We start from the raw sequence: 12437 nt of genomic DNA, 5'->3' as shown, positions 1-12437 counted from the left end.
CACATAACTTTGAAAATATTAATAAATGATCATTTACATGGAAATAAACCACTCAATTACATGGTTACACCAAATATTTTTTAATAATGAGGTCAACAGTACAATAAATTAAGACTAGATACACTACATGTTTTTAAACTCAATGGAAAACTGTTATTTCAATTAAGTCGTCCTGATTTCAGCTGTGCTGGTCATAAATATTTGAATGAAAACATAAGAATTAACTATGTCCCTCGAAATGAGGGTCACGAAGAACAATATTAAGTGACAACAGAAATGGATGGAATTTAAAGCTTTATCTTTCTTAAGTGTGTGTGCAGTGGAAGTGGTATTAACATTAAAAAACATTTAAACACAAACAATTCATAGAACACACATTTCATCTGTGCATTATTTTTACAATACACTGAGTTGTTTGAAATAAAAACGCAGTTGTAAAATGCTACCACTAAGACCACAAACACCTTACAAAGTAAAGTTATCATGTTGTTAATTTACAGTGGAATGAGGTCGATGTGCTGATAAATATTGTATTATTTCACATTCTTCTGTAGGTAAACACCTTTAAAACATAACAGTGAAAGTGAAGACGTACTATACGTGTCCGTAAGCTTGAACGACTTGAAGCATGCCTTGAAAATGTCAACTTTTGAGTCTTTTTCACATTCACATATGTAACTTTAAATACAGATCCATTTGTTCGAGTGTTAACATAGATTGGAAAATAGTCTTTTCAACCAATGGAAGAATAGGTTGGGTTCAGTTTAGTCTGCTTACTAGGGGTGCTTTGATAAAACCATTTGAACTTGAGTACTTGCAGAACTATCATGATAACAAAAAGAATACCAACTGAAGCAGTCTTAAATTAAAAAGTGGGAGAGCTCATTAATTCTATCAACACAAGGCCCATAACTGTTGATGTTTCTCACTTGCCTCGCAGGGCTTCCATAAGAAGCACTTTATGACAAATATTACATATTTATATTAGATTTAATTCCATCTTTGTGTCAAGATTTCCTCTCACCTGGTTTCTCTTTTCTCACACATTTGTAAGCGCTTTGGTCTTGCTGTTGCTTTTCTGTGTCTATGTACAGTATGTGCGCTTACAAAGCAATTAACGACACAAAAGGTCTTTAATGTGCAACGTCTTGTCTGCTGGGGCAGAAGGAGCAGTGGATTCCCCCCGTCAAGTCAGTGATGGTGCCCTCTCTGACGAGGCTCTGTAGGAGTTCAGTCTCTCGGTCCACATTGTGTGTCGTCTGCTGCAGCATGAAGGTCATGGGCAGGTGGTCATAGTAGTGCAGTGGCGCCCCCTGCTGTGAGAGGTTATAGCCAAAGCCTGCCAGGCTGACCTCGTCACACAGCAGACTGGCTAAATTCAGTGCAACGACACCCATGGTGGGCACATTCTGCAGAAAAAAAACAAAGACTCCAAACCATTATTAAGAAGAAAAACATTAGCCATCATTTTTTTATTAACAGTTTTTTTTTCTTTCGTTTTTGACTTCATCTGTAATCGTCATATTTTTTGAAATCTAACTTGTTTCTTGTGTTTTATCATCCACATTTTGAACTGGAGCATCTGCTGATTTATTCCAGTAACAGTTCATTGGAGCAGACAGCTCCTATCACTGCTATCTTATTATCTTCACGTGGGGATATCTGTGTGTTTGCTGAGGCACTGGGCGCTGTACGGTCCGTGTAACGCTACGTTTTTATACTTTATGTGTGGAGGGAACAACAACTTTTTTGTTTCTTTCTACGCGCTGACATAGTACTGCTTGCCGGGAGGGGAGCTTGCTGCGGCTCGGATTCGGCCGGTAAATATCCCAGCACCCGGAGCAGCGGGCTGATGGAGCGCTGGGTCTCACCTGTGTAACGGCAGCAACAGAAGGTTTGACGATGTGCTGAGGATTCTGCTAAATCAGTGCTAACGGCTAAATGTGATTGGAAGCTCACATTTGTCGCCGTGCAGCCAGAAAAACTACTTTTGGACTAAAGTGTGTCGAAAATGTAGTTTAAGATGTGGTGCAGATAGAAACTTAGTACACACGGTTAAATGTTTCAAAAGAGTAGTAAGAGCCACAGACTTCATGAGGTCTGTGATGAGTCATTCACATCATTTCAAAAACAATAATAACTTATAACAGGTGAATACTCACAATCATAAGTTGGTTATCCGCATGAGCAGCAGCTGGAGGAGGACCCGTGGTAAAGTAGGACGTTACATTTTGACGGGTTTTAAATTAACAACAGTGTTCAAATCATTTTCCTACATTTGATAATATTAAGTGGGTATGACGGGTGGAAGTAACAACAAATAATGGATTTCTATCCATTAATTGAAGAAGGATGTGATGCAATGTGAAAGAATGCATGTGAATTGAAAAATGGAGTGATTTAAATAATTGAATTTGTCGTGATAAGATGAAAACGCCTTACATTGACAATCATCATATAAGGAAAGTGGCCTGAAGGGCGGGAGTAACAAAACATAATTGTGTGAAAAAACGTGATTAAATGTACGTCAATTTTAAAATAATCTATACATCTATACATTATCTAGCTATCTGACCGAGGTTTTGGCTCTCAAATTACAGGCCTTGCCTTCTCGTGAGCTTTTATCTTCACATGGCGGCAGCAAAGGGAAGAAACACGATGAGTGAAAACTAGCAGCGCCGCTGTAAAAGTGTTTTATACAGTTCACATTGTGTTGATTCTATAGTCACACACTGACTGGATCCCTAGTGTAAGAGCCATATTGCATTATTGTTGGCAGTTATTATTATTTGGTTTAAGCCCTGCAATATTATTTTTGGACACTTGGTGGCAGTGATCAAATGCACAAGGCTGTCTGTATATAACGGGGCACAGGTGACAGGAAAGGGGATAGGACACAGGTAGAGGGAGCATACAGGTTCTCACCATGTGTACAGACTCACCTGACAGAACACAACCAATCAGACAGACAGACAATCAGACATCCATAGAACAGCAAACCCTCCATATCTACAACCGGAATAGTCCATTACCTGGTCCCTTCCCCACAGACGGGGTCTGGGTGGAGGGTACTTCAGGAGGTCCAATGCAGCCTCTCTGATGATCTGTGGATTTAGAAGTCTGAACCTTTGGGGCTCAAGAGGGATTTGATCTGGAACCTTCTGCCAGAAGAAGAGCCAGTCCCACAGAGGCTGCAACACAAGACATACACACAGGTGTCCTAACTTAAACTGAGCATAACAAATTATTTCTCAACACTACAGATCAGTTTTTGAATCTTGATCGCACAAAGATTATAATCTGTGATGGCGTCCCGTTCCTCTTTAACTGCATTCAGTAGTTCCTTTAAATGCTACGACCTCGTTTTATAATTCTTTCCCACATTTGTTTAATTTCAAATGTATATTGTTAACCATCATGATATTCACCAGTAATTATATTCACACTTATAGTTGTTTTTGCTTGATATCTGACCATGCAAATCCTCTTGGGTTCTGGATTTACAAAGATTAAAAAACATTACATCCTCGACCTTTCAGTGCAAAACAACTGTTGTACAATACTGCTCCATGCAACTGTGCAGCCAACTTAGTGTCCTTTTCTGATGGTCAAAAGCAATGGTGACATTTCTTGAGAACCTTCCCTAGGACACACACACACACACACACACACACACACACACACACACACACACACACACACACACACACACACACACACACACACACACACACACACACACACACACACACACTCACCACAGCGAGCTTGTTGATCATCGCAGAGATCCAGCTGACGTCCACACCTTTATACACCACAGCTACAAACAAAGTGTGTGGGTCTGTGTCCATCCAGTGGAGCGGTGTGCCCTCTGGGTAACTCATCCTGATGCTGGTCAGGTTTCCTACGTCAGCACTGAACTCTCCCAGAGGACCGCTGTTCAACCTGACACACAGAGAGTCAATGTCTTTCATTTAAATAATGAGGTCGTATGGCTTTGTTGCTTTTTACACACTGGGTGTCTGTGAGGATAATATTTAAGGCAACATGTGGCACTATTCGAACTGAAACTCAAAATTGGATCAATACAGTCATATCATCGTGTTTGCGCTTCGAACCTGATAATGGTGTCAAAGCGGTCGATCAGCTGACCCAGCTCCAGGCCTCTGAGAATGCCTCCATTTCCCATGACCACACAGCGGCGACATTTATCCAATGTCTTTTCCGGCAGCGGCACGAAGTTTGAGTCTGGCAGCTTCAAAAGACAAATCACAGATAGAATCGTTTAATCATGATATCAGATTTTTACTACACGATTATCGTGCCAAAATTAAGTCAAGATAACGATAGTATCGAGATATCCATAGAGCAGGGGTCGGGAACATATGGCTCTTTCGATGACGAGATATGGCTCACAGACAATTTCGAGCTGACATTTTTTAACATGATTAACAAGTAATAAATAATTATACTGTGTCATTTTAAAGTAAAACATTTAGCAGCGGATTTTGTTTTAGTTCTCCCCTCTCCTTTCCTCCGCTGTCTCTGACTGTAACTGTGTGTGTGTGTGTGTGTGTGTGTGTGTGTGTGTGTGTGTGTGTGTGTGTGTCTGTGTGTGTGTGTGTGCGTGTGTCGGGGGCGGAGCCCTGCCCTTCATGAAACAGCTGAGGAGAAACTGCGCAAAGCAAGCAGTAGACCAGGGGTGTCAAACTCAATCACAGAGAGGGCCAACATTAAGGCATCGTTTCGGGGGTGAAGCTTGGAAACTGTGCAGCGCCCACAGAGTCATACTTTGCTTTGAGTGTGTCGTTACACTGGAGGTCAATCAGCTCCATTTGGATGTTCACATGTGCTGTTTCCACGTCAACTGCAAACGGATTGCTGAGCAGTTCATGCGCAGTCGGGAACACAGCGGTGGAGATGGTTTGTCAGTGTTTGGAAACACGTAGTGACCAAAGTTTCCTGCTGCATCAGAGTCTCCCACAGGCAGCTCGGCTTGGAACGCTGTCCGTGATCACACGGCCCTGACACTGCAGGTTTAACAGTGAGATACTGCGTTATGTCGCACAAACAGGCCAGCTCACATCGTCCCAGAGGTCTGTGGTGATTTCCTCACGCAACTCTAAAAATCTATTCAGCACTTTCCCTTGACTCAGCCATCGCACCGCCATGTTCAGAATGTATCTCCTCAGGAAAAGACTTACATTGACTATAAAGTTTTCTGTATGTGTTACGGTGCTTGTTACATGTTCCATCTCCAGAGCTTTACAACACAGCGCTTCCTGGTGTATGATGCGGTGATACACCGTCAGCTGCATCTTCTCCCACATCCTCTCCACTAATCTGCTCTTTTCATCACATCGCAGGCTCCGTCTGTCGTCAGTCCCGTCAGTTTAGGGCAGTACTCGGAGACGTGATATACTTAAAACTCAATGTTATTAAATATATGGCTCTCAAGGAAATACATTTAAGAATATTTGGCTTTTATGGCTCTCCCAGCCAAAAAGGTTCCCGACCCCTGCTGTAGAGCATTCAAATGTTTTAATTAATAATAATGCTATCAGTCAAATGTATCGTTAACCGAATCAGAATCAGAATTTGGTTTATTGCCAAGCTTTAGTGTGTAACTGTGTTTATTGTGCGTTTGGGGAGGGAGAACGGAGAGAAGCAAATCATTTAAGAGGCGCTGGATCATTAACACAACATTATGTGTAATAATAACATGATATCCATTTAATTGAGTTAGAATACAGCCTTTTAAATACTTTAGAGTGGATTCATTTTGATTAGCTTCTCTCATTAAGTGCTTTTGAGGTGGAAGACACTGACAAAACTTAGCAGAATGAAACCATCTGGTCTATGCGGAGCTCCGAGAATCAGTAGCTGTTTATCTCAATGCACCACGTAATATCATATTCTCTTAACAGTGGTGGGTGGAACCACATTCGTACTACAGGTAGACAGAAACTTGATTCAAATTTCAAACCGAGTTTTTGAAAAACATTCATACAGATATCAAATATTGGTGATGGCCATGATTTAGCAATCCTTCCAATAGATGCCGTTTCCTACCATCTTAATTGTGTGGTTGTGCCGAAATGAAAAACAGAAGATTTTAGTTTCTTGTGTGTACTGTGCCAAGTAAACTTTGTTGAAGACATAATTGGACTCTACTTAGATAACAATATCTTTAAATGGATGATTCAGTTCCTGCTCCATGTGGGCGCGTGTCGGCTTGTCCATTCGTTCAGAGAAGTGAGCACACCTGGCTAACCTTGTAGGCTTCCTGCAGTATCTTTACATTAGGATCACAATCCTTCCTTTATTGTAACATTTGAAGCTTCATTCTGGAACTTTTTCAAGCCCAGATAAATGATCATTCTATCAATTGGAATAAAACAAAACATACTAGCAGGGATGATCAAGGACTACAAACACGCGGTTAAAATGAGTAAACATGTTGCGTGCCAGACGTAAGAGCAGGTACTTTGCCTTCAGACACACATGTTGATCCGCTCAGTCAAGAGCATTATCTTGTACCGTGGTTTTCAACCTGTACAAATGTCAAAATGTCAAGGCACACCTGCATTCATGTCTGGGCAAAATACCTTCTATGACAGTGTTTCTAAAACTGGTTTGTGCGACGGGGGGAGGGGGTTCACTCCTCTCCTTCCCTCCACTCTGTAGGTGTGCGCGGGACGAGGGAATGTGAATGCGCAAGGCAAGAAAAAAACAACACAACTTGAATTTCAAGTGGCGCTGTTGGGGGAATATATATGTGTGTATGTATGCTGTCGGAGGAAACTGATTTAAAAAAAAAAAGAAGAAGTTTAAACCAGATTTTAAAAAGTTGGATAATTTCCCAGTGTGCACGACAAGCATGGGCTTAAAAACATTTTATAAAGATAAAATAATAAATCCATCTTCAATTCAATTATAGTTCATTCACTAATCTCAGTGAGCACTTTTCTGCTCATTTACTGTTGGAACTTGATCTCAGCACGTAGAATGGAAACAAGCAACGAGTGTGTTGTGACTGATAACCACAGATTAAAAACTCAGTACAAATGACAAAACTAAATTGAAGATATCTTGAATTTATGGTAAAGATTAGCCTCTCTAGCATATTGTAATTCAAGTGGTCCGAGACTTCAGCACCTGCTCTTGGTTGTTTTCAGGAGACTAATCACAGGTCATTTCAGAGAGGGGGTGTTCCTATCGGCTGTTCTACGAATGCAGATGCACGCACGACCCTTCAGGTGGTGAAAGCTTGCTGAAAAGAGCTATTCCAGCATTGGCGTGAACATTCTGCACTGCAGAGCAACCCAGAAAAGGAAATCAGACTTTTCAAAAAGAGACTGACAATAAACGCAATGAAAATCGTGTCAATATCGGCGAAGACTTTGGGAGATGGAGAAGATGTTGTAGTTTAGCCTTTTGGTAACTGTCGCCAAAAGCAACTACTAGCAACATTTTCTCTCCATCTCAACGCTTCGCCACTATTGTAGTTTAATACAGCCTCGAATCGCAGTGTCATCTCAAAGGGCTTTACAGGCCCAGAAGTTTGTAAAGAAAACCGGACGGTAAGTTCTGATAGAGTTGCCTCTATATAACGGCATCAGGATCACAACCACGATAAGAAACATGTTTGAAATGATACTCGTACAGGTTACTGTATGAAGCGCTTGTATATGCCCGTGCTTGTTGGTGGGAAGAGGCTTCGGACAGAGAGGGGCGAGAGGAGAGCTGCAGGATGAGGGCTGTATTTACACATTCTGCCGGGTTGTGCATTGTCCAGAAAACTTCTGGAAGGAAGACGAGAGAAAGAAATTACATTCACCTGCTTCAGCAGGTCCTCTACTTTGCCCTGAAGACCTTTGAAGCCAAATGGTGGTGGATAAAGGAAGAGGTCATCGGGGAACGGCACGTCCTTCCACAGAAAGGGCTGGGTCATGTGACTGGAAGCAGGGAGTCGATCTAACAAGCTCTGCCTGGTGCTGCCGGGGTGACAAGGACTCTCCAGAACTCTGTGCACGTGCTCATGGACCTGCTGCATGTAAAACACAAAGTTACGCTCAGGATACTTCAACAGTGCGACTAATGGTGACAAACCCCAGAGTTCCACTGAAGAACTGGTTTCTTCAAGTATCTTCACTGACAGCATGTTGAATAGTTTCTGTAGGATTCCTGCTTAGTTGTATCAGCAGCCAAACAGTTGGTTAGTGTAAATGCTGCCATTGAGAGTGGAAGTTATAATGGCAGCTTGTTTCACAGCGTGTGGAAGAAGGATGGGAAAGTCATTATTTTTGCAGGGATTTGGTCATAAACTGAAAGTATTGGAAATGTTAGATTATGACCTGAGGATGGTTCTAGGGGAAAAGTGAAGGGATTATAAATCATCCTAAAGGGAACATGAAGTAAAAAGTTAAGATATATCACTTATTCCTAATGCATTTGTCCCCCAAACATGGTGCGTCACAATATTGGCGAATGGTAAGATTTCTGTCCAGAATTCTCATTCTCATCATTTGTGGAAGGAACTGAAGATTTTACACATAACCTTTATATGGATCACAATGTTTGGATTTCTCTAGTTCTGCTGAGTGAAAGCCAAAGCTCTAAATGTCATGTGAAAACTTGTATTGTAAATATGTTAAAACGAAACAATAACTTAAAAAGATTCCCTATTCTGTAACTCTCAGTATATGTATGTACACAGGTAGCCTGCGCTGCATTACCCTCACCTTTTTATGTGCATGGTTGACGTGGCAGCTCAGAGGTTTGCTCGTCGTGGTTTCACTCGGTGGTAGAGAGAGCATTACCAAACACAGCAAACCTAAAAGCACACCCAGTACCAACACACACCTGGACACACAACACACACACACACACACATTTTTATTTCAATGACAGAATTCACACAATAATTCATATGCTGGAGGAGAGAAGCAAATTATTTAAAGCATTTCAAGTTCACCAGGTTAAATTGTGATGTCAATCTCACATACATAACTAAAAGCTTTCCAAACAATAACTAATCACATTGTGGGATCTACGAGTGAGAAGTATGAGAAAGATATTTACAATGTTCCGTCTGCATGACTATCTGCTACAAGGAAGAGGACACTAAACCATAAGTTAGTGCCTTCCCTCTTGCTCAGATCACATCCCTCTTCACCCCACTCAGCCTTCATTTGATCTCAACTACACACCAGGAAGGTTTTGTGTCTTCATCTCGTATGATTGTGACATCATCAAGTTGACAAAAATCTGTCCAAAGACATAAATATAATAAACACCTGGCAAAGCAGTCAAAACTGCTTCTGTGGTAGTGCGTTTTTTGCCATGGCGACACAGACACACGTGCTGCCGCAGCTGATAATTATGTGTTACGAGAGTGAAATGCCTTCAGAACACACCGAGCCTAAACCTGCCAAACAAGTCTCACAGAACTAGCCTGACTTATTTATAGTGTTATTGTGACACTGTCATGATCTTATCACTGGAAACAGATCAAAACAAAAATAGCGAGGGAGGAGCAGGTGTATTTGTGTGATGGCACTGGTTCACTCAGCAACCTTTAAAAAGAAAAAGGATTGTGACTTCCTGCCTGTTAGCAAAGCCAAAGCCTTTATTCCCGTGGAGTGAATTTTCCCATCATCACATTATTTACTCCTCTGCACTCGTCTTTCTGTCTTTTCCTAACCACACATTAGGCTCTTAGCGAAAGACAATGGTGGTTAGGTCTAACTTCTGAGTGAAGTCACAGAAGCAATTACATATTCTTTCACACAGCAATTTGACATAGAAAAGAGATAACAAGTAGGTTAAGATAAGAATAGAGCTTTCCAAAGTTTTAGGAAGGGAAAGAGAAAAGCACTGTTTCCCTTCCTTTCATGTGCACTGTTTACAACTACTCTCTACCCAGAAATAAAGGCGGTCTGGTTAAGAAATGGTTTGCATTTTGAATGAAGTGGCAGATTTTTAGCTCAGGGAAGAATTATTGATAAATCAACAAAAGAGCAGAACAAAATGTTGTGTGTGCAGGACTTCAACAGCACATACGAGGAATGTGTTGATGCTTTTTAGTTTGTGCTAATGGTCGACAGATCCTGCCCTCATTCTTCCAGCCATTGTGTAGGAAGAGTCAGCACAGAGATAACAGGAGGAGTCCTTTCAGAATAAAGAATAAACTCATATTCATCCAGCATGACAAACAGGTTCCACAGAGTGACATTATTTATTATTTTACCCTGTTGATTTTACATTGTTGCTGCCAACAGGAAGTGACAGCAGCTGTTGGTGTTAAAAACCTAACTGCCACATTCTGTGTTTATACTTTAGATTAAGAGTGTTCGTGTTCTCTTTAAGTGTGTTTTCAAATGTTAAAATTGCTGCAACTGCACTGATAACAAAGTAGACACAAACAAGTGGCTGCGCTGGATACCGGTGTCTCCTTTAAGACCATAAAAGGGATAATTTGGTTGTTTTGAAGTGGGGTTGTAAGAGGTACTTATCCATAGTCAGTGTATTTAGCTACAGCTTGGAGAAGCAGACAGGAGTAACAGCACGGACGCGAAGCAATGTTCAACAATATCAGTTTAAGTGTATACTACATTTAGAATATCTTCACTTGCTTTCAGACAGCTATAACGTCTATATTTCCGATGGAGACCTGAAGGCCTTATCTATGCTTTTGCCAAATGCATAAGACCCTGTTGAAAAAAACCTCTAATTTTACCTCGCAGAAACCTGGGAGTTGCTGGTCGACCGCTGCCTCGGTTAGTTAGTTTGTGTTAATGTGTGACTTTGGTTAGATTGGATTCACCAAAAAAAAAAAATCACACAATAACACAAACAAATTAACCGATCGAGGCAGCGGTCGACCGGCAACTCCTGTGTTCTGTGAGGCAAAATGACTGTTTTTGTCAATTGAGTCTGGTGGCGCTGCCTGACGACGAGGTAAAGCTTTGCAAACTATCCCTTTAAGAACAAAGTGAGCAAGTCTGTGTTATCTATCGAACTGTTCAAAGAGAACAAGAATAGTCTTTGTGCTGTGTTATGTGAACATCACCTGTGTGCTGCCAAGCGTTTAAGAACCCTCATGTTGTTCTCATTCACAGCGGACCCTGGGAACTCCTCTGGTATCTGTGATGAAGCTTGATGCCCCCTGGCTCTCAGGGATCTGGTCCTGGACACACAGGGACAGTCAGCCACATTCGTGAACATGCATTATGGGACAACAGCAACACCTCTATTAATACGTTTCTTTATGATACTATAAAGCTCAGTAATTGCGTGCAACAGCATACAGTACAATATACTTGAAATATCAAAAACAAGTACTCATTTTGCAGAATGGCTCCTTTGTTTTAATAATTTTTTCTATGATTGGATTATTAAGCATGGACAGCAAGCATGCTTTTAATGGCGTGGCCTGTCAACGTGGAGCACATTGTAACTACATTATATATGTATATGTAGTGGATATTCTAATCTATAGCGTTAATATTAGACCTACATCATAATAAGTGCTTCATATGTTGTATCTTTATCAGTGAACATCTCTCAGGTGAAGTGAAGGGGAAAAACTTCCCTCTAAAATGTGGACTGCAGAAAGAAGCAGCATACAATCAAAATACTCAAGAACGGCAAAAGTACTTATTCTAAAGTAACAACCATTCATAGCCATCACTGCCCCATCGCTTTATCTTACATTCAAAAGTATATAGGAACACATTGGTCCACCTAAATCGCACTTAGCTAGCTAAAGTGAACGTTTTATCGATGAACCAAAATAAACGCTGTTTTTCGCTCGCGACTGTCGCGCACAACGTGGAATTGAAGCATTTCAGGATACTACATTGATTTAACTGCTGCTTAGTACTTAATCAATAAAACACTGCATTTCTGCAATGTTAGTACTTTAGTTGATTAGCAAGGAATCATTTAAGTGCCATATTTTTAATAATATGGCCCGTCTCTGGATATGAAATAACGTTATGCATCAGGGCTTACCAACCCAGACAGCAGCAAAGCGGAGCACACGATAACCGTTGGTATCAGCAAGGACCGCGAATAGTTCACATGTAGTTCAAGTAACGTCAGCTATCTTCCGTTAATTGTTCTTTAGACGTGCCATTTACAGACACGGAGAGCAACTGTTACGATTCATTTCTCCAGGGGGCCAAACGGCAAGCTATTGTAACCACGACAACACGCGCCGTTTTACACTCAATTCCGTCCTTTAAACTACAATTTCTTTATCATTGATTAACTTATTTGCTTACCCTTCCATAGACTCCACTGTTTCGCCATGACGAATCCTTGTCACCGAATAATTATCATCTTTGTATCCGAAAGCCATCCATGAAGGCTTCACTTTGCCAGCCTCCTCCTTTAAGACGGCGAGCCAATCAGCAGGCCGGAACACTACT

At 41.2% G+C, this 12437-nt stretch overlaps 1 protein-coding gene across 2 annotated transcripts; it reads right to left on the bottom strand.

Moving 5' to 3' along the window:
* Nucleotides 1–64: 64 nt before the first annotated feature.
* Nucleotides 65–12417, bottom strand: st3gal5 (ST3 beta-galactoside alpha-2,3-sialyltransferase 5). 2 transcript variants are annotated; one of them, XM_029442274.1, is made up of 8 exons: nt 12291–12417; nt 11075–11191; nt 8745–8865; nt 7841–8050; nt 4119–4255; nt 3759–3945; nt 3033–3191; nt 65–1409 (listed from the first exon to the last, which is right to left on the bottom strand). In XM_029442274.1, the coding sequence occupies exons 1-8, from the start codon at nt 12365–12367 to the stop codon at nt 1134–1136; spliced, it is 1284 nt and encodes a 427-aa protein (XP_029298134.1). In that variant the 5' UTR covers nt 12368–12417; the 3' UTR covers nt 65–1133. The 2 variants fall into 2 exon arrangements, with proteins under 2 accessions (XP_029298134.1, XP_029298135.1); XM_029442275.1 differs by having other exon boundaries at nt 7841–8047.
* Nucleotides 12418–12437: the final 20 nt, after the last annotated feature.

This window comes from Cottoperca gobio, chromosome 10 (assembly GCF_900634415.1).
Source record: "Cottoperca gobio chromosome 10, fCotGob3.1, whole genome shotgun sequence".
NCBI classification, from domain to species: domain Eukaryota; kingdom Metazoa; phylum Chordata; class Actinopteri; order Perciformes; family Bovichtidae; genus Cottoperca; species Cottoperca gobio.
This window is presented reverse-complemented; position numbering and strand designations above follow the sequence as displayed.